Source organism: Candoia aspera, chromosome 8, assembly GCF_035149785.1.
Source record: "Candoia aspera isolate rCanAsp1 chromosome 8, rCanAsp1.hap2, whole genome shotgun sequence".
NCBI lineage: Eukaryota > Metazoa > Chordata > Lepidosauria > Squamata > Boidae > Candoia > Candoia aspera.
Genome location: NC_086160.1, coordinates 73,913,283 through 73,941,024, shown reverse-complemented (window position 1 = coordinate 73,941,024; position 27,742 = coordinate 73,913,283). Strand labels below are relative to the sequence as shown.

Genomic DNA, 27,742 nt, shown 5'->3' with positions numbered 1-27,742 from the left:
CAGAAAAAGGTTTATTGGCAGACGCCCATCCAAGGGCCAGAGCACCTAGCAAACACATCTTATACGAGATAAGCCTTATTTTGCCGGCAAAACAATTCCTGATAGTTATGAATATTAATGAGCAGGTTTGTGAAGATTTGACTCCAAATCCGCCCCGCAACCAACCGAGCACCCTCCGGCGCCTGCGCAATGGCGTCGCCTTTTCCTCTTCCCCGGGCATGCGCACGCAGCAGAGATCAGCCACCGCGCCTCCCTTCAGCCCAAAGCCAGCTTTTCAACAGCGCCTGCGCGAGACCCTCTTCCGGCGAGGTTCCCTTTGGCCCTTAGGCCGTCGCCGGAAGTGCGTAACGCCCCGTGACCGGAAGTGGTCCCGCGGGGAGGAGAGCTACCCTGGGAGCCCCGCGAGCGGGCGGTCGTGGCAGAAGGAAACGGGCGGCAGGCGGGTAGCCCGCGGTGAGTGCGGGAAGGGAAGGCAGGGCGGCTTCCGCTGGCAGCCGAGGGGTGAAGGGGTGAAGCGGACCAGCTCTCCCCACGTCCGTCACAGAGGGCGAAAGGTTGACGCATTCGCGGGGGAGGGGTGGTGCGTGCGCCGCGCCCTCCGCGCATTACATCACAGGCCGTCCTTCATTGGCCCGCCCCCAGGCCGGGAATGTGGGTGGCCTGGAGGGCGCCGCGTTGGGGAAGGCTGCGCTGCGTCACCGCGACGTCATCCCCGAGAATGACGCGATCGGCGGGCAGGTTCGAGCGGGCTCCCTCCGCCGCCTCCCTCTGCTTCCCCTGAAGGCCGCCTGCGCCTCCTGCCCCCCCGTCCCTTTCCCCAGGTGGGCCGTCTCTGCGATGCCAGCTGGACCCTGAGGGTAGATAGCGCTGGGTTTGCGTCCAGCCTGGGTAAGTGCCGAGACGGCTGCCCTGGACACGCGTCCTGCGTCTCGTCCAGGAGCCCGCCTGTGTCCACCCAGGTAGCCGCAGGTGGGCGTCCTGGGTGCTCCTGAACGCCACCCCGTTAGATGTCACTTCATAGCAACACAAGGTTGCTGGTTTCTCTAGGTTCTCCTTTTATGAAGAAGATCGAGATTGCCCCTCGGATTGACCACAGTTTCCCGGGTCTTGGGGACCCTTTTGGGCATGAAAATGCCCGTGGCGTGCATGCGTTCGATGGGCAGAGCTTTAAGCCCTCCATATTTGTACAAAGACAAGATTAGACCTCTGTGTTAGGAGCCTGGGATATTATGCCTTGCGGCCTTCTCTAACTGGTCGCCAGTTAAGGACTCGCATTGCCTCTAGGTTGAAAATCTCTTTTCCCAGGTAAGAAGAGATTTTATTGTTTAGGTATGTATCAGTTGCTAATTGAAAACAAGCAGATATCCTAGGAATTATTCAGGAGACGTCTCTTTCTTCTGCTGAGTTCTGCAGTGTGACTCAGTGGAAAAAAACAAACAGGTCTTGTTTCCCACATATGGCGGCGTATGCAGGAAGATGCAGCCCCTCCCTCCTAGGGCAGTGAGGCCTGCCTGCGCTTGCCAACGATGCAGTCTTGGTGAGCTTTCAAACCTTTTTTTTTTTTAAATGAACAAGATGTCTACAGTATGGGGTTGATGGGGGTTGCAACAAGGCAGCCCTTCTATCGGAGCCTCCTGACAAGGCTAGCTTGGAAGGCTTTGAAACCGTTCTACTGATAAAGCTAAGCTAGTTGGCCATTGCAGCTGTCTGGATAGGAGACCCACTGAAGTGACCCTTGGATGTTTAGTACCTTTTTAACGTCCATTGTTCTTCCTCCTTGTTGTAGCACCCAATTCATGTTCTCTCTTTCAGAGAAGCGCTGGTATCATTTCACTAGTGGTTCTTCGTACTCAGCACAAGGTGGCAGTAACAGATTGTAGTCCCCCCCTTTAATTTTTCTACAAAAGACTGGCAAGGGATTGATTACAGTGGTAAAAGCAGATGGAAGGAGAAGGATAAAGGAATCCCTATCCTTTGCATCATTTTCCTCTTTCAGACTGCAGCAGCCAGTAGCCTCATTTGCTGTCTGAAAAATAAAATCTTATTTGAAAATCTCATAGCCGCTGTAAACGAGTTCTACCTTTATAATATGCTTCATTTGGGTGGGGGGAGATGAAAGAGTGGATCTCACCTGTCTCAAAAGATTGGGAACCCTATCTCCTTTCTGAAAGCCCAGTTGACAGCTCTAAGTTAAATGGACCAGTTACCAGTCCTGATATAAGCCAGCCTCCTATATCCCATTATTCACTTTCCTGGGCTGGAGAGCAATTGTATTACCTCACCAAGCGTTTCCACATTCACTTGTGACAGTCCTACGGTTATTTTAAGGACAGTGTTTCTCAGCCATGGCTACTTTAAGATGTGCAGACTTTAACTCTCAACATGGATGGACTTCAACATGCTGGGTAGGGAATTCTGGGAGATGAAGTACATCTGTGCTGGGTGGGAGATTCTGGGAGATGAAGTCTGCACATCTTAAAGTTGCCAAGGTTGAGAAACACTGCTGTAAATGGCCATTCTTCAAGCAGGTGCCCTCCAGATGTCTTGGATTTCAACTCCCCACCCCAGCTGCAAATGGAAGTTACATTAGAGTGTGTTGGGAGTTACAGTTGTATGTTGCAATGAGTATTTCAAATGAAGGATGCATAAGACAGATGGCAAGGCTGGGTGAAAGCAGGCAGCAAGAAATTCCAGAAGGGGAATAGTGCATGTGCAGCATATGTACTTCATAAAAAAAATCCACATAGAAGCTCTCTGGTTGCAAGGCAGGAAAGACCATAGCGAGCCCTCTGCCAGTCAGACCACTGTGATGAACAGACAATGAGGAAGTGAGTTGATATAAACCAGCTTCATTGATTGGTTAAGTCCTACACTTCTGGAAAAGTAGGTTGATCACAGTTAAGAAGAGGGAGGGGATTTCTGCTGTTGTATTGGCAATTAAGCTGTTTTGGATCTTGGAGAAAGCTTTAATAGGTTCTTCTTTAACACTCACCCCTTGCAGTCAAAGTGATTCTGGCTATGCGGCAGCATTTAGTTAAAGAAACCCAATCCTAGATTATTTTCTTGTGAACAATGCCAGAGTCTTCTCCTTCTCCAGACAAAGGGATATTCTTGTTCTGACTTTCAAACAAAAACTTTATATTCATAAAGAAAAGATCAGAGTGATTTTCTTCCACAGAGCAGCTTTCTTCCTCATTGATGCTTGACTACTTTGATGGGTGCCTGAGTGGTGGTGCTGATATGCTAAAGGTGGAAGGAATAATTCAGGATAAACCTGTAGGGCCAGTTTGGGCTACTTTGAGGGGAGTTTTGAAGCTATCATGCAACAAAATGGACTACTTTATACACCTGTTCTTATTTTATTCATTTGTTAGAGCTATATCCTGCCTTTCTCAGGGGACTTATATGGAGAGCTCAATTTTATTTTCCCAAACAGCAACTCTGTGGGATTTGCTAGGCTGAGAGAGGAGGTCTGACCCAGACTTGCCCGAGAGGATGGATTTGAACCTGGGTCTATCCAATCCTAGACCATCAGCTTCGCCACTGCACTAAGTTGGCTGTCATCCCTGCTCTCTTTGCCATAGCACTGTTTACTAGATAGATACATGAGTAATCATCCTTGCTTGAACATGACATTCACTGGATCTCTCATCAACTTAATCTAACCCAAGTCCACAAAGTAGCCATCAAGATTAAGTATGTACCATCTTGAGCCCATAAAGTGAATGATCTGTAATAGTCTTTGATTTTAGGATAAGTCCAGTGAGAACATATACAGTATACTTAAGGCATCAGAGAAGCTAAATATCTGAGCATCTCATCAGCTCTTTCACAGAATCCATTTAGGGCTTTTAAAGGATAATAAAATGCATAATAGAAAGTAGGTATGTGCAGACACACACTCAGGTTTTTTTTAACAGCAGTGATTTGCATAACAAAAGAATGAAGGAAAAGTCATTTGAAATAAGCGGAGCATGTATGTGACTAGACATTTCAGAAGTGTCCACCCTGTAATTGAATTATTTAAAGTTCCTTAGCTCAAGATGCCCAAAGTGGTGGCTGTCTTATTACACACATGGCCCCTTACTGCAAGAAAGGAAAATCAGGTAGGAATCTGTAATAAATGCTCAGAACTTGTTTTGTTGTTGATTTAGCCTTGTATCTCACCTTTTGTTCAAGACAGCATACATGGTTTTCCCCCTCCTGTTTTCTTCACAACAATGTTGTGAGGTAGACTGGGCCGAAAGAGAGAGATGCCCAGGAGTGAGGGAACTTCTGCAGCTGAGGGGGGGTTGAGCCTGGATCTCCCTGCTCCTAGCCCGACACCTTAACCACTGTACCACACTGGCTTTTTAAGATATTTAGGGTTCCTGTCTAGGCCAGGCTAGATTTATATATTGTTCCTTCCTGAAATGTTCCCCACAACAACAACCCTGAGGGGCAGACTAGGCTGAGAGGGAGGGACTAGCCTAAAGCCCCCCAGGGAGTTTCTGTGACTGTGGGTGGACTAGAATCTGTGTCTCCCCATTCCTGGGCCACACCTTCACCACTAGGTCCAGCTCTTCTATAGGATCATATTGTTGGGAGGTGCTAGAACCTTTTTCCCAATATTCAGTTGGATGCTTTCTTCCTTCAGCTTAAGACCATCGTTTTGCATCCTTCTCCCAGGAACGGTAAGAACATACACGCTGCACTTATTTCAAATGACTTTTCCTTCATTCTTTTGCTAGGCAAATCGCTCTTGTTAAAAAAAACACCTGAGTGTGTGTCTGCACATACCTACTTTCTATTATGCATTTTATTATCCTTTAAAAGCCCTAACTTGACTTTGTGCCGTGCAATTTCCCTTCACGAACCTGAAAAAACGCTATCCAGTCCCACCGTTCCCCTTTCCTGAGGCTAACGTCCTTTCGGTAACCAGTTAGAGACTTAATAGGGCAATCTTAGACATCTTGTCTTAGAATTACCCCCTTCTTTTTCAGTTTCCTAGCTAAGTGTACAGAGGATCCCACCCCACAGAGAGTTACAGGCTATTTTCCCCAAATAAGGAGGGCTTTTCCTAGGTACACAGAAGTAAAAGGGCTTTGAATATAGAGAAAGACTATGGTCCAAACAGTGTGTTAGACAGTGCCAGAGAGTCATGGGTTCAAGTAGCTGATTAATCCTGAAATTCATGGTGGCTTATTTATTTATTTATTTATTTATTTAATTTTTATCCCACCTTTATTATTTTTATAAATAACTCAAGGCGGTGAACATACCTAATGTCCTTCCTCCTACAATTTTTCCCACAACAACCACCCTGTGAGGTGGGTTGGGCTGAGAGAGGGACTGACCCAAGGTCACCCAGCCAGCTTTCATGCCTAAGGCGGGACTAGAACTCTCCCACCATGCCCGATTGGCTCTTGTGCTGAGAGAGGGGGACTGGTCCAAGGTCACCCAGCCGGCTTTCATGCCTAAGGCGGGACTAGAACTCTCCTACCACGCCTGATTGGCTCTTGGGCTGAGAGAGAGGGACTGACCCAAGGTCACCCAGCCGGCTTTCATGCCTAAGGCGGGACTAGAACTCTCCTACCACACCTGATTGGCTCTTGGGCTAAGAGAGAGTGACTGACCCAAGGTCACCCAGCCGGCTTTCATGCCTAAGGCGGGACTAGAACTCTCCCACCATGCCCGATTGGCTCTTGTGCTGAGAGAGGGGGACTGGTCCAAGGTCACCCAGCCAGCTTTCATGCCTAAGGCGGGACTAGAACTCTCCTACCACGCCTGATTGGCTCTTGGGCTGAGAGAGAGGGACTGACCCAAGGTCACCCAGCCGGCTTTCATGCCTAAGGCGGGACTAGAACTCTCCCACCACGCCCGATTGGCTCTTGGGCTGAGAGAGAGGGACTGGCCCAAGGTCACCCAGCCGGCTTTCATGCCTAAGGCGGGACTAGAACTCTCCCACCACGCCTGATTGGCTCTTGGGCTGAGAGGGAGGGACTGGCCCAAGGTCACCCAGCCGGCTTTCATGCCTAAGGTGGGACTAGAACTCTCTGTCTCCTGGTTTCTAGCCCAGCACCTTAGCCACTAGGCCAAGCTTATCTAGAGTACACCACTTAATTGGGTATTCCTCATTCTTGCAGGGGAGGGGGGAATGGAGATTCAGTTGTGTGTCCATCCTCATGCATCATGTCTCTGACCACCTGACCCTAATTTCTAAACCTAATCTGTAATTTTCAGGGTGGTGGTATGAGTTATATATATAAAGGGAGAGGGAGGGAGGGAGGGAGAGAACACACATTTATTTACAGTATTAGGTTTATGTTTCGCCTGTTATTCAAGACCTGAAGGAGTGACCGAGAGTTCCACCTTCCTATTTTACCCCACCACACAACCTGGGCCCAAAGTCTCCCAGTGAGTTTCCATAGCTGAGGATGAATGAGAACTTGATACCAGTTCATTTTACAGTAGCATTAATGACTTGAAAAATAAAGCTCTATTGTCCTTCTTGAGTAAATGTGCAGTTCTCGGGGCCTTGTGGTTAAAAATTACAGGAATTTTTATAGCAAAAACTGAACGGACAAAAGTTGAACTGGAAGGAATAGTGATGAAAAGCAGCAGAATATGGGACATTACTCATTTCAGAGACACACAGGTTAGTGTGAGGAGAATTAAAGAAGTACTGGGTTTGGAGAAGTGAATGCAAGCTCTTTGGTGCACTTGTCTTAATCTGTTCAGATTGTGCAGTTCCTGTGCTGGGCAGAAAACAAAGCAAAAAGTGGTTGTAACTGGAATCCCTTTTTAAACAAATAGCTGCATATGAGCATATAGTATTTACTGAGTGGTTTGGTGACCCAGCGTCGGTAGGAACTTAAGGGCACATACAATTCTTCCTCCTCGTGCCAAATTGACTTTCTCTGTTTCTTAGGTCCTGCTTTTCTTAGCGCTACTAACCCTGGTAGAATCATTTGCTTTCCTGTTTATTTTTTAGAATGTCAGTTCTTCTAAATAAACAAGTAATTATGTTTCTGGCATTGGAGAAAATCATTCTTCTTCATGAAGAGCCGTTTGAAGTCCTTTTAAACTTTTAAACCTTTTAAAGAAATTCCGTACGTTGCATTACAGTATAACAGTCCCTCTTTAAGGGAGATGGGCGGTGACAAAATTTGAAATATAAATAAATAAATATAAATTAAAAAAAAAAAAAAAATGACCATGGCAAGCACTCATTTTGTGAGCACGCCAGTGAGAGCCATTCAGAATCTCTACCACCTTCTCTTTTCCCCACAACAACAACCTTGTGAGGTGGGTTGGGCTGAGAGAGAGGGGGGGGCTGATCCAAAGTCACCCGGCCGGCTTTCATGCCTAAGGCAGGACTAGAACTCACAATCTTCTGGTTTCTAGCCCAGCACTTTAGCCACTAGACCAGACCAGCTCCTATTTATGACCAGATTGGCGACCCAGACTTCATCCTCTCCCAGTTCTATCCAAATGTGCTTCCCCCGCCTTTCCATCCCTCCCTCCCCACTGTACTTCATGACTGTGATGGTCTCAGTCATAATGCTGTTGTGGGAGATAAAGGGAGAAGCCAACCCCATGTGTGGCCCCGGAGGTATTGTGGCTTTATTAATTTATTACATTTATATAGCCACCCATCTCACAATAAAGTGACTCTAGGAGGCTTGCAATAGAAGCAATTATAAAATGAAAATATTAAAACAGCTACATTTAAAAGACATCAACAATACTATTAATAACAAGGCAGTGGAGAAAATTGATGTTAAACACAATGCAGCCATCTCATCAAACGGCCATATCCTTGAGATCCCCAGGCTTGCTGACACAGCCACGTTTTAAGGGACTTCTGGAAGGATGTCAAGGATGAGGCCAATATAGTTATATGCTGCACCCTTTGATTTAACTTCTGAGCTCCCATTTGCCTGCTTGCTTCCCTCTTCATCTCATCTGACCTCACGGGGCAATTTTTGGGTAGCGTTTAGAGTTCGTCAAGAGCCGAAGGAGCCGGGAAATAGAAGAGGTATTCTGGTTCTTCTCTCCCAGCACCCCCTACATATGTGAATTTTGGAGAAGCGGTAAAAGCATTTCCAGCAGCCAAGATGGGAGCACCTGCGCTTCCTGCCATTTAAGAGTGTAGAAAATGGGGTTTTTCCACTTTTGGCCAAGCCAGCCAAGAAAGGGGCATGCATTATTCAGTTTTCATATTGTAGGGAAGTAGTATCTTAGCTCTCATGCCGTGCTTTAGTTTGAGAGTCGGGAGGAGCTGGCTGCTGCAAGATCATGAGCCTCCGTCATGGATGTCCAGGGAAGGGCAGAATTGGCTGAAAGAGTAATCTTGGTGGGGTGGTGGGAGAGGAAGCCTTTTGGTGGAGAGACTGAAGAGATGGATGGGTGGAAAAGAGATGCGTGCTTAAAGATTAATATCCATGTGTGGCTTTGCATATTTGTGAGGAGGACAGACGCTGGAACTCTCAATAAATGGGGCACATGCTTAGGTGTTTTTGCAAATAAAAGGGTGACATTTGAGTCAGAGATAAGAAAGAACAATCAACGCTGGAGAGGAAAATTCCTTCTGATGTAACCATGCAAACTGCATTATGATGTGTCTGTGTCATAATATATGTTTCTAGTCCTGAAATAATTGAGTACTTCGTTTCTGGGTGCCTTACATCATTTGCGTAAAAGAAGAGTGTGAGAGGACAAGTAGAGTTGTTTCCAGCTACTGAGTTAGTTGGTTTTCTTTGGGTGTACAGCGTGCTGTGATTTTTTGAGGTTCTGGGTGCATGTAGCCTTTCAGAATATATCTTGATAAAGCGTTGGGGTTTCAAAAGAAATGGAAGCCACTTATTCTTCATCTGCCCTTTTTTCAGTACCTGGGACCAATTGTGGCCTGATAATTGTGACCATGTCTACGGGGATAATATGCCGAAGATTTTCAGGGCGATCTTGCAGGACAGCTGCATTTTCCACTGCAACCAAGGCGGAGACCACGAAGATCTTCCCAAAAGGAGAAGAGGGCCACGGCACCAAAAGAGGAGGCAGAGATTCTAAACCTGCTGTTGCACTCAAACCTTGGAAGCCTCCAGGTTACTGGTTAAATTATTATCCCTCCGCTTCCCTGGAAACTAAGTGTCTGCTTCACAAGGGTGCCTCCCAAGGTGTGACAGAAGGATCGCTCGAATATGTTTGCTCCAGAACTAGTATTAAACGCATCCAGAATATACACAGTGTCACCCGTCCCTCAAGGCTTCCAAGAATAAAGAACATGCTTCTGGATTTGGAAAACAGCAAGGCTTTCTGCACTCAAGCTTCCCTGAGGGAGCCACTGGTACAGTCCCCCATAAAGAATGACAGGGATGAGGTCCATTTAGAGGCTTATGGTGGTAAGGAAGTGGCTAGACAATTCCAGAAGCAAAGGCCTGAATACAAATCTCTGTGTTACAACCACGGCAAGTGCCTTCAGCCCCTTTCTGTCGAGGAATGTCATCTTATCCTACAGAAAGTCTCTGTGCTGAAAGAACGCATGAAACCAGAAGCCCTTGCAGACGCTTTCTTCAGGTTGAGCCATTTGCCAGCAGAAAAACACCAAGCCATAAAGTCCAGTGCCAAATTTGCTGTGCTGTGTCGGAGTGTAGTTAGCAGCATTCAGCTGTTTGAGACTCCTGAGCTGATTGTGCTTTTAAACGCCTTTGTCTCCTTAGGCATTCCGCCCATCCATCGTATGTTGAAGGTCGTTGAAACCGAGTGTTGCCGACGGGTCGGGCACCTGAGCTTGGATCAGCAGTTGCTAGTAGCTGATCTGTGGCGTTGCTTGAATTGCAAGGTCCCTCAATATTTAGATGCTGTGCTGAACTATATTAACGCGAGCTGGAAAGATCTGTCTTTGCCCCAGTTGGTTCAGCTAGTCTACATCGTTGGCGAAGGCCGCAAGGCCCCCGAAGAGTTAATAAAGAAGCTAGAGGCCTCGGTGGTAAAGCACTTGGATTCCCTCAGCCTAGAGGAAGTAGGTATCATCTGCTTAGGGTTCTTCAAGTCACAAAGTCATATGTCCGAACCCCTCATGCGAAAAATTGGAGATAAAATTTGTGGCCGCCTGGGAGACATGAGCAGTTTTGCCATAGTGAATGTCCTCAAAATGTTCCGTGGTGTTCACGTTGATCACGTTGACTTTTTAAAGCAGCTGGGGCACGTTCTTCCTCCTCGAGTATCGACTATCAGCATTCAGGGGGTGATGCACGTTGCGTTTGCTTGCTCCTCCTTGCATTATTGCGATGAAAATATCATGAACGCCGTTGCTGCTGCTGTTCCTCCCAAGGCCGCGTCTTGCCGAACCAAAGACATTGCCAAATTGTTGTGGTCTTTTGGGAACTTGAACTACGAGCCTCCCAATGCAGAAGAATTCTATGCCAGCCTGGGGGAACAGTTGGAGTCGAGGCTGTTTGAATATAATAAATTCCCTGAGCATTTGATCACCTCCTTAATTGGCTTGGCCTTTGTACAGCGGTTCCCGTACGACTTGCTCGATTATGCTTTGAGTCCCGAGTTCATCAAATTAAGCGGCGTGTCTAAATATGACCTGTCAAAGGATTTTTTTACCCTCAACGGTGCGGTGGAAATTGAGTGTCCACGCTATACTGGCAGTCGTCTCACAACACAAAATAAGCAGGAGATGGCAGAAAAAATGCAGAACTATGTCGTGAAGCAGGAATTCGCTGTAGCTTGGTCTCTCCTCGAGGACATGTTGGGTGGCTCCCAGTTTGTCAAGCTCCATGCAGTCTTGCCTCATGTCAGATCCGTTGATTTAGAAATTCGTTTAGACTCCAACCAAAAGCCATTGCCATTTAATTCAAAAGGTGCAACCACAGGACACCCAGAACTGAAGAAGAATGGCATGTTCCTCACAGACAAAATAATTCATCAGCTTTTGAAAGGGAAATCGGTCAGCCAGCCCATCCCAGGTGATCGCAAAAGCAAGCAAGATATGCATAGTCAGAAAAGGGCAGACTCTCATGAACTGCCTGTTTGGAATAGTTGGGAATTTTCTGACGGGATTTTGCTTGCTGGCCCCAGTTTGAACACTTTGGTCGATACACAAGCTGAAGGTCTCCCCTCTGTGATAAACCAGGAGCAGCAGAAATGTGTGAAATTAGCTCTTCAGGTAACCAACAGAAACCAATACAGGTATCACTCAAGAGAGCTGCTGGGGCTCCACTCTATGAAAAGGAGACAACTCCGACAAATTGGATATATACCAGTAGAATTGCCTTTCTGGGAATGGTTTCCGTTACTTAAATGTAGCCGCGAGGAGCAGCTGATGTATTTGTGCCAGAAAGTGTATGAAAGGTAGCAAAAACATGAAATTGAGCCAGCCATCTAAAAGCCCTTATGCGAACGACTTGAGTTTTAGCCATGCTGCTTGAAATGACATAGCTGGATGTCCTTCAACTGGATAACACCTGGTGTTTCTAAGCCGTTAATTTCTGTTCTCTCTTTCCAGGGACATAGTCAATGCTCTTAGAAGGGATAATGCCTGCTTTCAGCATGTTTTAAAGAAATAAAATGCTACATCTAATACGCTTTTACTTCACTTTTGCTTCACAACTTTGCCCCCAAAGGAGCAGCCACCATAACTTGAAAGACCAAGGAAACCAAACTTTGTGAATATTCATAATATACCAAAAGTCCAGCAGTCAGTTTACCCATAATTTGAGTGAGCGTATCTCACAGTATTGGTTGAGGATATGCGAAATGGGAATTAAATTTGCCTGCATTTGGAGTTACGTGAGAAGAACTGTAAAATGCTGTGTGTTTGTGTGTCTGTGTCTGTGTGTGTGTGAGAGAGTTGCATACGTGCATATATTAATCTGAGTGGATGGCAGCATCTGCCCTACTCTGTCTGGTCTTGGAAGCTAAGTAGGGTAAGGCCTTGTTATTATTTGAATGGGTGACCATCAGGAAGTCCTTGGCGTGTTGGCTAGACTGGGAAGTCAGAAAACATCCCAGAGGAAGGCATTGGGAAGCCATTTCTGTATTGCTAACAAAAAACCCACATAGAGGTGTCTTTGAAGTTACCAGAAAGCAAGTTCAACTACTTGAGTATATATTTGCATGTGTTTATTACTCCAGTAGGCAAGAACAACCTGGTGTAAGACATGCAGTTTGGCTAATGAGGAAGAGGTGTGTGATATTTTCACATCCCACTTTAATTTTTTGCTACGTATTATTGGCATGCGAAAGAGAAAACTGGATGTTCCAATAAATGACTAGAATATATTACAACATTTAAATATACTTTTATTGCTCTCATTTATTTTTATTTATTCTGCTGTATAATGTCGAATCAGTAAAGGCTCGTGGCAGTTTCTGGAACATAGAAATGTTCAGACACAGGAGAACAGAACAAGATGGCTTCTGATCAGTTAGAAGAGACATTAAAATTTGCTTAGAACAAACCCCAGCAATAGAAATAGATTGCCATATGATGGAATTATAGTTATTTCTCTGGGATTCACATGCATTGGTTTAGGCTTCAGTGTTGACTTTCTGTTCTAGGGGGCTGCTAATTATCATTGTGGTTATAATATTTGATAACCATCTTATACCACTGCATACTTCCCAATCTGTAGACTAATTCCATCCTTTTGGGGATGTTACAAACCATTGTTTCTAATGATGGTGAATGTTATAACTGGGGAAGAAACTTATTTGCATATCCTAAATTTATTTCCCACATTTCTATATCACTAGAATCCAAATTAACTTTATAGGCAAACAAATTTAGTACAGATTTCAGGTTGCAAGCTATTCCTCTCCTGCTTAAGTTTAGGATCCATATTAGTGCTGTGTGTGTCATATTTATGTATTTATTTATATGTATTTATTTATTCATTGAATTTCACCACCACCCACCTTGTGCAACGATGACTCTGGGCAGTATACAATGAATAAAAGAATAAGGATTCATTATAAATTATAAATTATAAATATGGATAAATATGAAAATACAAAATATGAAGTCCAAGATGGTCTTAATGAAATTTACCGGGGCCGCATCACGGTACCAGCCACCTCCACGATCAACTGTCCCCCCTCTTGCCCCAAGCGAGGTGGCAAAGCCAGGTCTTAACTCCCTTTTGAAAGGCCGGGGGGGGCAGCCTCACCTTCGGGGGTAGCTTATTCCATGGGGCGGGGGCCACGGCAGAGAAGGCCTCCTGGACCCTGCCAGTTGGCAGTCCCTCATGGACAGAGTCCGTAACATGCCTTCTCTGCCTGACCGGGTGGGACGGGTCAGTGTAGTGGGGGTGAGGCGGTCCCTCCGGTAACCTTATAGTTGTTTCAAAGAGAACTTCCTTGAGTTACAGAGTAGTATAATCCACAAATCAGCATAAATCACCTTTACACATACAGGCAAACGTTTTTGGAAGGGATTACCTCTTGCCTTGGATTCCCAGTTGGAAATGGGCATCCCGCATTGCTGCCGTCAGGGAATTTCTAAAAATGCACCATAAGGTTCAGGAAACCAACTTCTTCCATTTGGCAACGGTCGTTACTTGGGGCTGTAGCCGTGTTTGTCAGATTGAAAGGCTACTAACATCGTTTGTTCTGTTTTGTCTGGGATGTGAACTTTACTCTCTTCCCGCAGCCCTGCTCAAATCCCTTCTGTAAGAGATAGCAAAGAAGAGGGCTGGTTTTAAGGGCGTGAGATGATAGGCCTGGATAATTAAGACTATTCGCAGATAACTGGTGGGTGTGGAAAAGGAGGGTCGCCTAGGGAGGGGTTCGGGCCCTTCTCTTGCCTTGGCATCTCAGAACGGACTCGCTTTGCAATGGGTACGGTTTTTGCAAGAAGATTTGAAAATGGTGCAGAAGGTGGATTTTTCTATTGAGGGAAATCAGGAATGAACTCCTAAGAGATCAGTCTTTGGTGCTGGGTGGAAATCGTTGCTGATAATTACAGCAGAGTTAAAGAGGTAGGCGAGGATGACGTTTGCGCAGAGGAGCAGGTGACAGTACGTGGGAGCATCAGGAACTTGTTTTGGATAATGGGGTCCTGTGACCTGGCATCTTGAATTTTATTTATTTTGTTTTTAATAGTGAAATACAAAAAACTGCAGGATCCACAGAAAAAAAGATGAAGGGTGGTTATAGAGTGAAGGGGGGAAAATATCCTAAATGTATTATGGTGGTTAAAATAAAATAAACATGACCAAAAGGAAGGGGGAAAGGCTAATTAAAATTTATATATGTATGTATGTATATATGTATGTATGTATGTAGGATCCACGAGTATTTACATAAAATTATTCCAGTCCTTATGTTTACCTTAAAATGTAGACCATATAGAAAGGTATTTTTTCATCTTTTCATTTTTAGAACACAGACTTTTCAAAAACAGATGACTCATATCCTGAATCCATTCATTAAAAGCAGGAGAAGTTTCTTTCCACTTATGCAAAATTAGCTTTTTGCCACGCCCTAGGCTCAGCTGAGCCAAAGCTTTTCATGAGATGACAAATTCTGTGTTTTCGGATTATAGTTCCACATTACATTCAGGTCCCTAACTTACAACTTCCAGAATTGAATTGACATGTAATAATTAGAAACCAAAGTGAGGCTATCGTTGGGCAAGACCAAGACGATATGGGTTAAAGAACCTTCAAATTTCTTACAAGGCCAGAACAACAGCAAAAATCGAATGTCCAAGCCTTTTAAAACGTTCTTTGAGGCATCCAATAAATACAAAATAATCTTTTCCGATGAATTCATTTTATTTTAAAATCATAAGTATATTTTACATTGCTTAATACCTGGACCCATTGATTCTGCGAAATTTGATACTCCAGTTATTCATTCCACAATTCAGATGTATAATTAATGCTAACTTTCATTTTACTTTTTATTTCCTTATAACATTGGGTCGTTGGTTACTATTCAAGCTCTGCATCTTTTAAGGATCTTCACGTTGTAGTTACCTCGGAGACTGCTAAAGCATCCGGGCCATACCATAAAGTTGGTTCAGTACATGTTTCGGTTGTATATATTGCCAAGTGAATAAGTCATATTCAAAAGGCAGTCCTTCAAACTCTTCAAAACAACCCTTAGAAATCGACTGATTCAAAGTATTGGTCCCTTGTTTGGCCCAAGCATTCCAGTAAAACATCTTTCTTGCTATTTTCGAATTTGGTTTATTCCAGAACATCAGTTTCTCACGACTCGGGATCAGAGTGTAACCACTTACCTTTTAGTCACGAAATGTGCCTGGCAGCTTACAAGGCTGGAAATAAAAATCTCTGCTTGATATACTTGGACCCCAAAATTTGCCAAGACTTCAGAGGTATCACACACACTCCAGGTAGAGAGTGGAATATTCATAGGAGATCTCATTCTAAGGCCAATGAAGTATTGAGAATCTGGTAAATTAAAACCATCATTATCATAAGGTAATCTCCGTTTGACCATGGTTATTTGAGGGGTTCTAGCTTCCCATGATTTTTTTGTCACTAACAACTAACCGCATGAAATACCTTTCAGAGTATCTTTCTTAAAATACGCATTAATCTTGACATAATGTTCATTTTAATAACAATCTTACGCCAGAGATTTGATGGAAGTTTTAGAGTTGTGTCTACTGAAGCTGCAGTTATGCATGTAGGCATGCTTAATTCAACATAATTATACTTTATTTTGAGAATTATATCAACTCAAGTATTTTACAGAGTCTGTACTCTTTAAATTATAACCTCTTATAGTGGTCTACAACCACAGTAGCAAATTACGACTTCTTCCAGTTAATAGTCTAACCAGAGTATAAACCATATTGCTGTACAACTTCAGTGAGCTTTAGTAACGACATTGCATCCTCTTCCAGAATAGCCATCATATCAAAACAATTTATATTCATTGCCAAGTGTCACCACACCTTAATATCTTGAGACTATCTAATAGGAGAAGCCAGTGGTTTGAGAAACAAATTGAAGATTAAAAGAAACAAGGGGTATCCTTGACACATGCCATATTATAACTCAATAAGCTGAGAAACAAATCCATTTGTAAGAACTCGAGCCACTGGGAAAGATATCAAAGTGAAATTCAGTGAACAAAAGTTGGTGGAAACCCGTATCTCCTATGAACACGTGTCATAAATTCAGTGTGCACTGTATCAAAGGCTTTTTCAGCATTCTAGTTGGTTTGTTGCCATATCCAAAACATCAGTAAGTCCACCTGGACTGATAATACATCAGATCGATTTATTATCAATCCAGACTGAAACGAATGGATTATAGATGATACTGCGAGTGGGATTAATCGAAATGGCAAGACAAAGTGGGCGTGCGCTTTTCCACCTTCTAGGCCATTCCATCGTTACAAGAGCACCAGTCCAAATTCCAAGCCTTGTATGGCTGCTGATTGAATGGAAGTTCTGGAAAGTCTCAAGTTGGAGGTGGCCAAGACCTTGGATGGAAATCCTGCCGTAAGAATCAGGGACATTGATGTGTCATCCCTTCTGTAATGCTGGCCACAGTGGAGAATGTGGAAAACAAAATTTTATTTATGTATTTATTATTCAAATTTAATTACCGCCCATCTCCCCCAAAAGAGGGACTTCGACTAATAGCTTCTCTTGCTTGCAACTTGTCAACCTTGGTTATGAGTTCACATCTCTCCTATTTCTGCACCAGGTAGCTTTCTTTTAACTGAATCTAATTTGTTTAGGAAAGCAAGGGAAGGTTTGGACAAGTCCATTCTCATACATGTTAATCTTAGGAGGATCTTCTACATATTTTGGTCATTATTCTCGGGCTACTGAACTCATTCATTCGATTCTAGATTATCACAGTCAACTCTTGGTGGGCTGCAATAGTAATTTGTAATAAAATGTCCACAGTATAATCAGCCAATGCAAACAGCCTGAAATTCAGAAGATGCTGCCAGATAGTCAATCACATTAGATTTTGAAGGTTTTTCCCCCCTAAAATTTCTGCTTATTACCAGTGTCAACACCGTTTACGAAATTTATGGATTCATAAATTTATGGAAATTTATGGATTCTCTCTGTTAAGGTGGGCTTGATCATTCCTCCAAACACAGCAGGGAGGCTGATGTTGAACCTCAACATGTCTTGCAAAAAATCATTTAGACTATGTGCTACAGGAAACAGGTACCTTCTGTTAGTCCAAGTATCGGGTGCCTTGCAGATGTAACGAATTACAGTGTCTATTATATCTTGCCAACCTTGATGATTTGTGATGATAACCCAAAACAAGTTGTTTATTCGTTTAGTCGCTTCCGACTCTGTGACTTCATGGACCAGCCCACGCCAGAGCTTCCTGTTGGTCGTCAACACCCCCAGCTCCCCCAGGGACGAGTCCGTCACCTCTAGAATACCATCCATCCATCTTGCCCTTGGTCGGCCCCTCTTCCTTTTGCCCTCCACTCTCCCTAGCATCAGCATCTTCTCCAGGGTGTCCTGTCTTCTCATGATGTGGCCAAAGTATTTCAGTTTTGCCTTTAATATCATTCCCTCAAGTGAGCAGTCTGGCTTTATTTCCTGGAGGATGGACTGGTTTGATCTTCTCGCAGTCCAAGGCACTCTCAGAATTTTCCTCCAACACCACAGTTCCAAAGCATCGATCTTCCTTCGCTCAGCCTTCCTTATGGTCCAGCTCTCACAGCCGTATGTTACTACGGGGAACACCATTGCTTTAACTATGCGGACCTTTGTTGTCAGTGTGATGTCTCTGCTCTTAACTATTTTATCGAGATTGGTCATTGCTCTTCTCCCAAGGATTAAATGTCTTCTGATTTCCTGACTGCAGTCAGCATCTGCAGTAATCTTCGCACCTAGAAATACGAAGTCTTTCACTGCTTCTACATTTTCTCCCTCTATTTGCCAGTTATTAATCAAGCTGGTTGCCATAATCTTGGTTTTTCTGAGGTTTAGCTGTGAGATGAGTGCCACTGTTTGATAGTTTGAACATTCTTTAGTGTTTCCCTTTTTTGGTATGGGGATATAAGTTGATTTTTTCCAGTCTGATGGCCATTCTTGTGTTTTCCAAATTTGCTGGCATATAGCATGCATTACCTTGACAGCATTATCTTGCCAGATTTTGAACAGTTCAGCTGGGATGCCGTTGTCTCCTGCTGCCTTGTTATTAGCAATGCTTCTTAAGGCCCACTCAACCTCACTCTTCAGGATGTCTGGCTCTAGCTCACTGACCACACCGTCAAAGCTATCCCCGATATTGTTATCCTTCCTATACAGGTCTTCTGTATATTCTTGCCACCTTTTCTTGATCTCTTCTTCTTCTGTTAGGTCCTTGCCATCTTTGTTTTTGATCATACCCATTTTGGCCTGGAATTTACCTCCAATGTTTCTAATTTTCTGGAAGAGGTCTCTTGTCCTTCCTATTCTATTGTCTTCTTCCACTTCCACGCATTGCTTGTTTAAAAATAATTCCTTATCTCTTCTGGCTAACCTCTGGAATTTTGCATTTAATTGGGCATATCTCCCCCTATCACTGTTGCCTTTTGCTTTCCTTCTTTCTTGGGCTACTTCTAGTGTCTCAGCAGACAGCCACTTTGCCTTCTTGGTCTTCTCTTTCTTTGGGATGTATTTTGTTGCTGCCTCCTGAACAATGTTGCAAACTTCTGCCCATAGTTCTTCCGGGACCCTATCTACTAAGTCCAGTCCCTTAAATTGATTCTTCACCTCCACTGCATATTCCTTAGGAATATTAGTGAGCTCATATCTAGCTGATCTGTGGGTCTTCCCTAATCTCTTTAGTCTGATCCTAAATTGTGCAAGAAGAAGTTCGTGATTGGAACTACAGTCAGCTCCAGGTCTTGTTTTTACCGATTGTACAGATGTCCGCCACCTTTGGCTGCAAAGGATGTAGTCAATCTGATTTCGGTGTTGTCCATCTGGTGAAGTCCATGTATAAAGCCGTCTCTTAGGCTGTTGGAAGAGAGTGTTTGTTCTGCAGAGTGAGTTGTCTTCGCAAAATTCTATCAGCCTATGTCCTGCTTTGTTTTGTTCTCCCAGGCCATGCTTACCTGTAATTCCAGCTATCATTTGACTGCACACCTTAGCATTCCAGTCTCCTGTGATGAAAATAACATCTTTTTTAGGTGTGTTGTCCAGTAGGTGCTGCAGATCCTCATAGAACTGCTCTACTTCAGCTTCTTCAGCATCTGTGGTTGGGACGTATATTTGGATCACTGTGATGTTAGATGGCTTGCCCTGAATTCGAATTGAGATCATTCTATCGTTTTTTGGATTGTATCCAAGCACTGCTTTAGCCACTTGACTATTAATTATGAAGGCTACTCCATTTCTTCTGTGGTCCTCTTGTCCACAATAGTAGATCTGGTGGTCATTTGATGTGAAGTGGCCCATTCCAGTCCATTTCAGTTGACTGACGCCCAAAATATCTATCTTTAATCTTGACATCTCACCAATAACCACATCCAATTTGCCCTGGCTCATAGATCTTACATTCCAGGTTCCAGTGGTGTGTTGATCCTTAGAACATCCGATTTGCCGTTCACCACCAGCACCGTCGGCTGCTAGCCATCCTTTCGGATGCCTTTGCATCCTTTTGAGCTGCTGCATCACGTCTGGGGCTAGTTGAACTCATCCTGTTCCTCCCCAGTAGCATTTGACCATCTTCCGACCTGGGGGGTCTCATCTTCCGATGGTATCCCGACATATCTCTGGTTGTACTGATCCATTTAGTTTTCACGGCAAGAATACTGGGGTGGGTTGCCATCACCTTCCCCAGGGATCGCATTTAGTCTGACCTCTCATGACCTTCCCGTCTTGGGTGGCCCTTCACGGTTTAGCTCACGGCATCACTGAGGTGCTCAAGCTCCAGCACCACGACAAGGTGACGATCCTTTGCTGAAAGACCCAAAACAAGACTTTTCAAAATAAACAGTAAAAGTGGCATACATTAGAATTAAGGCATGAGGCCAGAATATGGTGGGCTAGTAATTGTATGAAGATTAGCAGAAAGCCGATGGTAAAACTTGAAGGATTTGAGAAAAGACGTGGATCAGAACAAGAGACAGAGTAATCCTCTATCAAGAAAAGTTAGAATCTTTGGGGGAGGGGGGACAGCTTCCTAAAATAAAAGCTTATAATGAAAGCCTTGGAAGAAGAGCATATGGTTAGGCATGGTGTGGATTGGAGGAAGGTCCCCCCCCCCAATTCTGCCTCTTAGGATCGTCTGAGAAAGCTGACATTCTTCACACAGCACCCAGTTAAACCCTGGAATTTGCTTCTGCAAGAAGGACTGATGCCTGTCAATGTCCATGATTAGAAAGAAGAAATCATGTCAACAAGTCATTGTAATGGTACAGAAGGGAGCAGGTCTCTTAGCAGCAGTAGCAGGGAAGCAGGAACGGGAGGCAGCTAGAAGGAGAGAAGTCGGCCTCCGTTGAGGCGTCATGCGGACGTGCGTTTGGTGGTTGTGCAAATAGTACTGGACTAGCCAGGACTTCAGGGTGGCCCAACACAGGACTCGCATTTTTATTATCCTACATTACCAATCTGCTATGATTTAAAAACAATTGTGTGTTTTTATTTTAGAGCCAGATTAAAGTTTGGGAAGCTGATTTCCATCCACAGCCATAAATATGGTGATCAATGTCTGCCTTCCACAGTTCAAGCCAAGAATTCACAGCAACAAGGTATTTTGTCTGGAGTAGAAAAAATACAATAGAATACAATACAGAGGAGCTGGCTTGGAGCAGCAGTTCTGTATCAGCGGAGTTAGCCATCCCATCACAGGGATCAAGGGACCTGGTGACTCAACAGCTCATTGTAGGACTGTCAGCTCTGCTCAGGTACAGGGGCTCCCTGCTGCTTATGCATATCCTTTCTGAGAAATGCAAATAACGGCACCTGCAGAGCGGCATCCGGCAACTTCTCAAACAGATTGTTTAGATGGCTCAATTTGCCCCCCAAAACGAACAGGGATAGATTTGGTAGCGTTGATTGCAAAGATGTAGCTGCAAAGAAAACCAGTTTTGCTAGCTGGCTAATTTGGACACTGGACTGGCATGTCTGCTCTTGATTGATACATTTAATTTGGCATTCTTTTTATTTTTTTTTCCAGTCATCATCTGGTTGTTCTGCAGGTGTTTTCACTGATGGCGAAGTTAAACCGCACTCCTTTGGCTGCCAGCGTCTCCAGTAATCAACTGGAGTGGGAATGCCTCATAAAAACTACATGACTGGCATAACAGACCAAAGTCTTAGTATTGAAGGAAGAACCCAAACCTCCCTACATGATCAGCAATTATTCAGACACTTAGGAGCTAGCAATTTTCTTCCTAACAGGAGGGCCCACCAGATACACGGACTTCAACTCCCAGAATCCTCAAGAATGGCCATCTTGGCCAAGAAATGCTGGGTGTTGAAGTCTACATATCTAGCGGATGCCCACTTGGTGATGGCTACTTTAGCTCTATAGTGAATGGCCTTGCTATTTCTAGTGGCTTTCCCTCCATGTAAGCCCATAAGTAGCATGGGGCTAATAATTCCCACAAAATAAACATTTTTGGATTAAAGAACTAATAGAAGAGAATATACGTAGCTCAGGGTTGAACTGTGGGGTCCTTAAAGATTAAAGAACTGAAAGAGGGCAAGTTTTTCAGTGGCCATCCTTGAACTTTCCAGTTTTGTGGTTCTGAGTTGTTGGAAAATAGTGGATAGTAGCCCTGCTGAGCCTCTGTCATAGCGCCTGCCTCGCTCTTCTGAGGGAAACTCTGACCTTTTGCTTAGTTTAAAATGCACAATTATTTCCATCTGGAGAAACTAGAGGCTCAGTCAAGCCAAAGGGAGCTACTTAATTCCCAGCTGTTCCTATTAGAGAGTTTTGGACATGCTCTGTAACTCTTCTTTTGAAAACCACCAGAGTTTAAGTATTTTAATAGGGGCTGAGTCACGCTCCTGATTTTTTTTTTTTTTCTTTTGTTGCAGAACTCTACTTCCTCTCTTTGTTACAATGACAAAGGCACATATTCTCAATCATTTACAATTATCATTAATTGTAGATTTCTGCGGATGGGTATGAAGTCGAAAACCTGATCTCGGAAGACCTTGTCAAGAGGCATCGTGGGTTCCGCTGTGAATATTTCATCAAGCCCCCAGTCCACGTGACGATTTCCTTCCCCTTCAACGTGGAAATTTGTCGGATTAATATAGATACTTCTTCAGGTAGCTGTCACAACATCACCGGCTTGGATATTTATACATCTACCTCATCCAGTAAAGCCTGTTGGAACCACCCTGAGCCTCCCTTCTCCGCTCCGTCGAGCCAGCCGGCGTTAGACAAAGAGACTTTCACGCTGGTGGGCAAAGCTGTGCTAAAAAATCAAAGCAAAGTGACCTTCAGCCATCGTGGCTTCAGGCCAAGGCCGCCCTTCCATCATCAAATAGACACTCTGTCCTCCTTTTCTGGCTCCGCATCTTTGGACTTGTGGAATAAGGGCCCAACCTCCTTAAGCAGCGTCTCCCACCTGAAAATCTGTATCACTCACGTAGCAGGCAGTGGCCTCCCCTGCATTAAGAAAGTAGAGGTCTGGGGCCAGCCTGCCAAGTCCTGCTCTCACGAAGTGGTGGATGATGTGCTCCAGATCGCCACCGAATCCTTGGTGGAAGGCGTGGGAGGACAGCTCCCTACCCTTCCTCTGCCCATGGAGAGTGACATTGTGCCCTTCGGTAACGCAGAGAGCCAGGAACAGAAGCTGATGGAGGTTCTTCAGGACATCCCTGAGGAGTTCTTGGACCCTATTACCCTGGAAATCATGACTCTCCCCATGCTGCTGCCCTCTGGCAAAGTGATCGACCAGGGCACCCTGGAGAAGTGCAACCGGAGCGAGGCCACCTGGGGCCGAGTGCCAAGCGACCCTTTCACGGGGGTGGCGTTCAGCCAGCATTCTCAGCCCCTTCCCCACCCATCCCTCAAGGCAAGGATAGACCATTTCCTCCTCCAGCACAACATCCCTGGCATTAATCTGCTTGGGAGAAGCCAGGCCTTGGGGATGCTGGTCACTTCTTCCCTAGCCATGTCTTCTCTCAAACGGAAAATAGATCTGGTGGATCATAACCCAGGTGGCAACCCGGAGCCTTGCTGTTTTTCTACAGCGGACTTTGCAGTTGCGTCCACCTTGGGATCCCACGTGAAGAGGATGAAAATGGAATGTGATTTGAATTCTTCCCAAATGGATTGCTCAACAGGTACCCTAACCCTTCCGGTCTCTTACCTTGCAGTGGGGCCCTTCCCAGAGGGTCACCATCTGAATAGCTTTGGCCATTGTTTTCAAAGGTTTCCCAAGCCTTCTGCAAGTCATGGTTACTCAGACATGGGTGACTCAGCAAGTTTACACAACCCATTTTACTGGGACCCTGAATTAACTTGTTTTCTTGGTTCAGATAACACACTGAATTGTAAACTAACCAAGTGACCTGCATACACATTAAACAGTTGAAAAAAATAATTAAGATTAAAAGCTTAACATGGTGTATAAGTGCGACCGCCAGGTTTGTAACTAACACGGTTAAGAATATCATACAAAGCTAGCATTTTGGTGACTACATATAGTTATACCTGTGCCAGTGGCCTTTCAAGAAGCTTTGAATATAATTTGATGAAAGCTTTATTTCTTTGGGCTGGATTCTTTCCTCCTCTGTTCTTATTTTGTTCTGTGTTAATTAACATATTTTCTGTTTGCCAATAGTATTGGTTTTAGCTAGCTATGAATCATTGGACATGCAGAACAATCATTCTATATATCTGCATCAAGCATCAAGGAATTTGGGCATTCTCTCTGACATTGGCATTCTGGGAATTTGAAGGCAGTCTTTGGAACAGACTTGGTTCCCTCTACGTATATTAGGACCGCAGCTCCCATAATCCCTCAGTCAGAATAGCCTTCTGGGAGCTTCATTCTCAGATCATCTAGAGCAGTCTTTCTCAACCTTGGCAGCTTGTAGATGTGTGGACTTCAACTCCCAGAATTCCCCAGCCAGCATGATCAAGAGAGGAGCTATTTAGAGAAAGTGACTCTCATTATGGTGGCTGAGGAAAAGAGCAGCTGATGTGGCAATTTCCAGGCCCTCAGAGAATCAGGGTGTTGAACTACTGTACTTCACTCCACCCCACAGTTTCTGTCACTCGGCCCCACCTCTTTCAGTTGCCATGCGTCAGCTCACGCATACCCTCCTTCCTTATTCGTTGCCACCTCAACTTTTGAGAGAACAAGATGTTCTTTTTCATTCAGACTTGCTTTTAATTTTTTAAAATACAAACACAGAAATAGAAAGGCCCCAACATACAGACACAGCTATGAAGCTCGTTATGACTAGGGACTTGCCAGTCCTCCGTCCTAGATCGTTTTCTAGCATTCCCTGCCTGGCTCCAAGTTACAGATCTCAGTGTTTTTGACATGCAGTGAGCCTTGCAGGGTAATTAGCCTTGTGCTGTGGTCATTGTGTACTTCCCTGTAGTGCGTTTCCCCACAGGAGTTGCTGTTAGACTATTTCCATCTCCTTTTGCCCCAGCCTTTGAGAAGGGCAATAGCGCCATTGTTTTTAAAGCAAAGTGCATCAGAGCACCCGGTGGTGATCCTGAGGGAGAATGCTGGTGCCAGAGCTGCAGACAGGAGGTGGAAAGGTGCAAGGTCTTGTTTTTCCACTGTGTGGTGCTCTTTAGCTCTTTATGCTTTGCAGAAATTTAACCCCCATGTGAATGTAGTAGTTGTGTACCTGTCTGTCCTGTATGCCCTTCCAGCAGGGCGTCGTATGAACTTTTATGAACGTTATATGACCTTTGGGTATCGACCCTGTCCGGAGGAAGACAATGCTAAAGCGCTAAAGTGAATTGAATCATACGAACATACAAAACTGTCCTCTCTTGTCACTTTTCCGGACAGCGGACAAATCTGGCCCTTCCCAAATTTCCTGCCTGAGGAGTTAGCTGAAGATGCATCCTGCTGCTAAGCTCCCGCCCCTTTCTTCCTGTGCCCTCTGGCTTAGGACTGCCCCAGGGCACAGCCCTGACAAACGGGATAGGTAGATGTGTATTCTTAACTGTATTATTGTAAAGTTGCAATTGTTTGCTTTGTCGGGGAGTTGGACACGACTTAACGACTGAGCAGCAACTGGTTACCATTGTCGGAAGCCGAATGTTAGATAATAAGAGCCCCTTGTCTGGATTGAACAAGGTTGCCTTTATATTCATGTGGCCATCAGTGTTAAACAGAAACGCAGAGTCCAAAAGTGGTATTAGCTGGGTGGGTGTTTTGTTGTTTATTCGTTCAGTCGCTTCCGACTCTTCGTGACTTCATGGACCAGCCCACGCCAGAGCTTCCTGTCGGTCGTCAACACCCCCAGCTCCCCCAGGGACGGGTCCGTCACCTCTAGAATATCATCCATCCACCTTGCCCTTGGTCGGCCCCTCTTCCTTTTGCCCTCCACTCTCCCCAGCATCAGCATCTTCTGCAGGGTGTCCTGTCTTCTCATTATGTGGCCAAAGTATTTCAGTTTTGGGGTGGGTGTTAGTTCCTTCCTTAAAGTCTGCTATTTCGATATCCTTGTAAAATTGGGGAGATTGATTGGCCGGGGGAGGGGTATTTGACTCTTGTACAATGTCTCTTCCTGGATCTTTATCGTCTCTTCACAGAAGCGGTTACTCACGAACAGAGGCTTTCAGAAAGCTTGGACAGCGCCTTGAACTCTGCACTTAGCACAATGCCGTTCGCAACGAGCGTGGCCAAAGGCGGGCAGCAACTGCACAGCGGCAGCAGCTCCAGTGATTTCGGTGGTGCAAGTGGCGCTCATGGTAAAGCAAGGAGAAAGTTGGCCAGCCCACCCGCTGCTCCCTCCTCCTTTTTGGGGACAGTCCCCCTGCCCACCAGGCTCCTTGGGGATTTGAGTCTTGCCACATGAAGTTAACATGAGGGCCTAACCTCCTAACACGCTGAATCACAGAGTAGCCACCCTGTTTTAGTTTAGCGCAGCATGCCCAGTCAGTATTGCTGGTGTGAATCACATCCATGCCATTTGTGGGATGGATCAGAAGAAGAGGCCGCCCCAAAGGGGGTGCATGGTGTTCCTCCTCTCTGCCCACCCGCTTCGCAGCTCCGCACACTGGGTGGTGCATCAGTGAGCAAAGCTGCTCACACAGCCCTCTGGATCAAACTGAAGGTCCTTTTTGCTGAAGACCCTCTTCTGGTGGAAGCCGGCCAGATGCTTCTACACAAGTGATCAGCTGGTCTTGTTGTTTCTGCCAAATTATCCACCCAACTGCAGTTGAGTTCATTGGCAGAACTCTGATCCTGGAAGATGATTGGAAACCTTTGATGGTAACCATCCCTGCATCCTGCTCGGGCGACAGATGCCCTAAATAAACCCTTCCAAACTGGCTGGCCTCAAGTACGGGGATTCAAGCCCTGTAGGCCTTGTAGCATGGGAGATCGCACTTCAGACTGGGCATCAGATTAAGGAAGGTTGCTGTAGATAGCATTGCAAGGGTTCCTCTGCACGTAAGGCAGCAGCTGGAATAGTCACCTGTACCTCTCCTAGCGGATGGCCACACGAAATGTGGATCTGATCCGATACATTTGTGTATTCTTGTAGTTTGGCGTAGCTGGCTCCCACCACCAAAAACACACTGCCATTTAGTTGTTGGGGTGGTGCCTCCACAGCCATGTTTTCACTCTGTGTGTGTGTTTTTTTTTCCCTGCAGAGCACCACAGGAGCCTCAGCACACAAGGATGTTCTTCCTGTTCTCGGGCCTTTTCTTTGTACTTCAAAACGGAGGCTGTTTACCAGCTCCCTTGCCGGCATTTAGTGTGCCGCTCTTGCTTGGCCGACAAGCAGAAGTCCCTGTCCATGTTGTGTACGAATTGCAAAAGATTGGTGGCCACCCGTGACATTTCGAGGGTCCATTTTTGAGAGGGATGTGCGATGTGCTCTCTGGAGTTGGGAGACTGAGCCAAGGCAGGCTTAACTGGGGCGGTCGAGAGCAGGAGGCTCGACTGTTCCCCCACTGCCACTGCCGAGTCGTGCAAGGATGCAATCTTTGTGCGCGTGCTGTGCAAAAAAGGAACTTGGTGAGGTTCTCTAGGATAGATGGACTGTAGCGTTTTAGAGGCAGAGCGATCAAAGGATAATAAAGCCATATGCTTCTCTATTTTTTTTTCCAAAAAGGTCATTTATATACAAAGGTTGCATCTGTGTAACTAAGTTCTGTTACTTTGCCACTTTTCAAACTGCCCGTGCATCTGTGGCTTCCTGTTTGCAGAAGGAAGGAATGAGGAATTCACTTTTCATGCAGTCTATTCAGTGAGAGCTTTTTGGGGTAAAGTGAAGAGAGAACATAACTGAGGAAAACGTATTGGCCTGGACACCTGTTCATTATCCACACAGTCCCGATCTGGTTTTTATTTTGCTAGATGTTTAATAATAATAATAATAATAATAATAATAGACCTCCTTTGAGTTTTACACGGATGCCGTCATACCCACACCAGGCAAAAAAGGGAATTTGGTGAGAATCTGAAGGAGCAAGAGAACGGGTAGCTGTTCTGAAGGCTTCGAGAAAACAGAAACAGGAGCAGTTCGAACAGTTTGGGTGGCAGTTTTAGTTAATTGTGCAATTTGTTCAAAGGAAAACGAAGTGTGTTTTATACACACCCATTTGTTGTAACTCTTACTTTCTATTGTGCAGCTAGG

General features: G+C 45.0%; 2 protein-coding genes across 3 annotated transcripts; both read left to right on the top strand.

The window, feature by feature from the left end:
• Nucleotides 1-355: 355 nt before the first annotated feature.
• Nucleotides 356-11,516, top strand: FASTKD5 (FAST kinase domains 5). Its single transcript, XM_063310305.1, has 2 exons — nt 356-453; nt 8,871-11,516. The coding sequence occupies exon 2, from the start codon at nt 8,906-8,908 to the stop codon at nt 11,345-11,347; it is 2,442 nt and encodes an 813-aa protein (XP_063166375.1). The 5' UTR covers nt 356-453; nt 8,871-8,905; the 3' UTR covers nt 11,348-11,516.
• Nucleotides 359-27,200, top strand: UBOX5 (U-box domain containing 5). 2 transcript variants are annotated; one of them, XM_063310307.1, is made up of 5 exons: nt 359-453; nt 20,591-20,691; nt 22,060-23,245; nt 25,689-25,847; nt 26,754-27,200. In XM_063310307.1, the coding sequence occupies exons 2-5, from the start codon at nt 20,638-20,640 to the stop codon at nt 26,960-26,962; spliced, it is 1,608 nt and encodes a 535-aa protein (XP_063166377.1). In that variant the 5' UTR covers nt 359-453; nt 20,591-20,637; the 3' UTR covers nt 26,963-27,200. The 2 variants fall into 2 exon arrangements, with proteins under 2 accessions (XP_063166377.1, XP_063166378.1); XM_063310308.1 differs by lacking the exon at nt 359-453 and adding an exon at nt 15,057-15,334.
• Nucleotides 27,201-27,742: the final 542 nt, after the last annotated feature.

Bases quoted from the DNA above. Each gene is read 5' to 3' on its own strand.
- FASTKD5 (XM_063310305.1), top strand. From the start codon at position 8,906: ATGTCTACGGGGATAATATGCCGAAGATTTTCAGGGCGATCTTGCAGG.
- UBOX5 (XM_063310307.1), top strand. From the start codon at position 20,638: ATGGTGATCAATGTCTGCCTTCCACAGTTCAAGCCAAGAATTCACAGC. The intron at 20,692-22,059 runs GTATTTTGTCTG...CATTAATTGTAG, and splicing joins CAAGAATTCACAGCAACAAG to ATTTCTGCGGATGGGTATGA. The intron at 23,246-25,688 runs GTACCCTAACCC...GTCTCTTCACAG, and splicing joins CCAAATGGATTGCTCAACAG to AAGCGGTTACTCACGAACAG.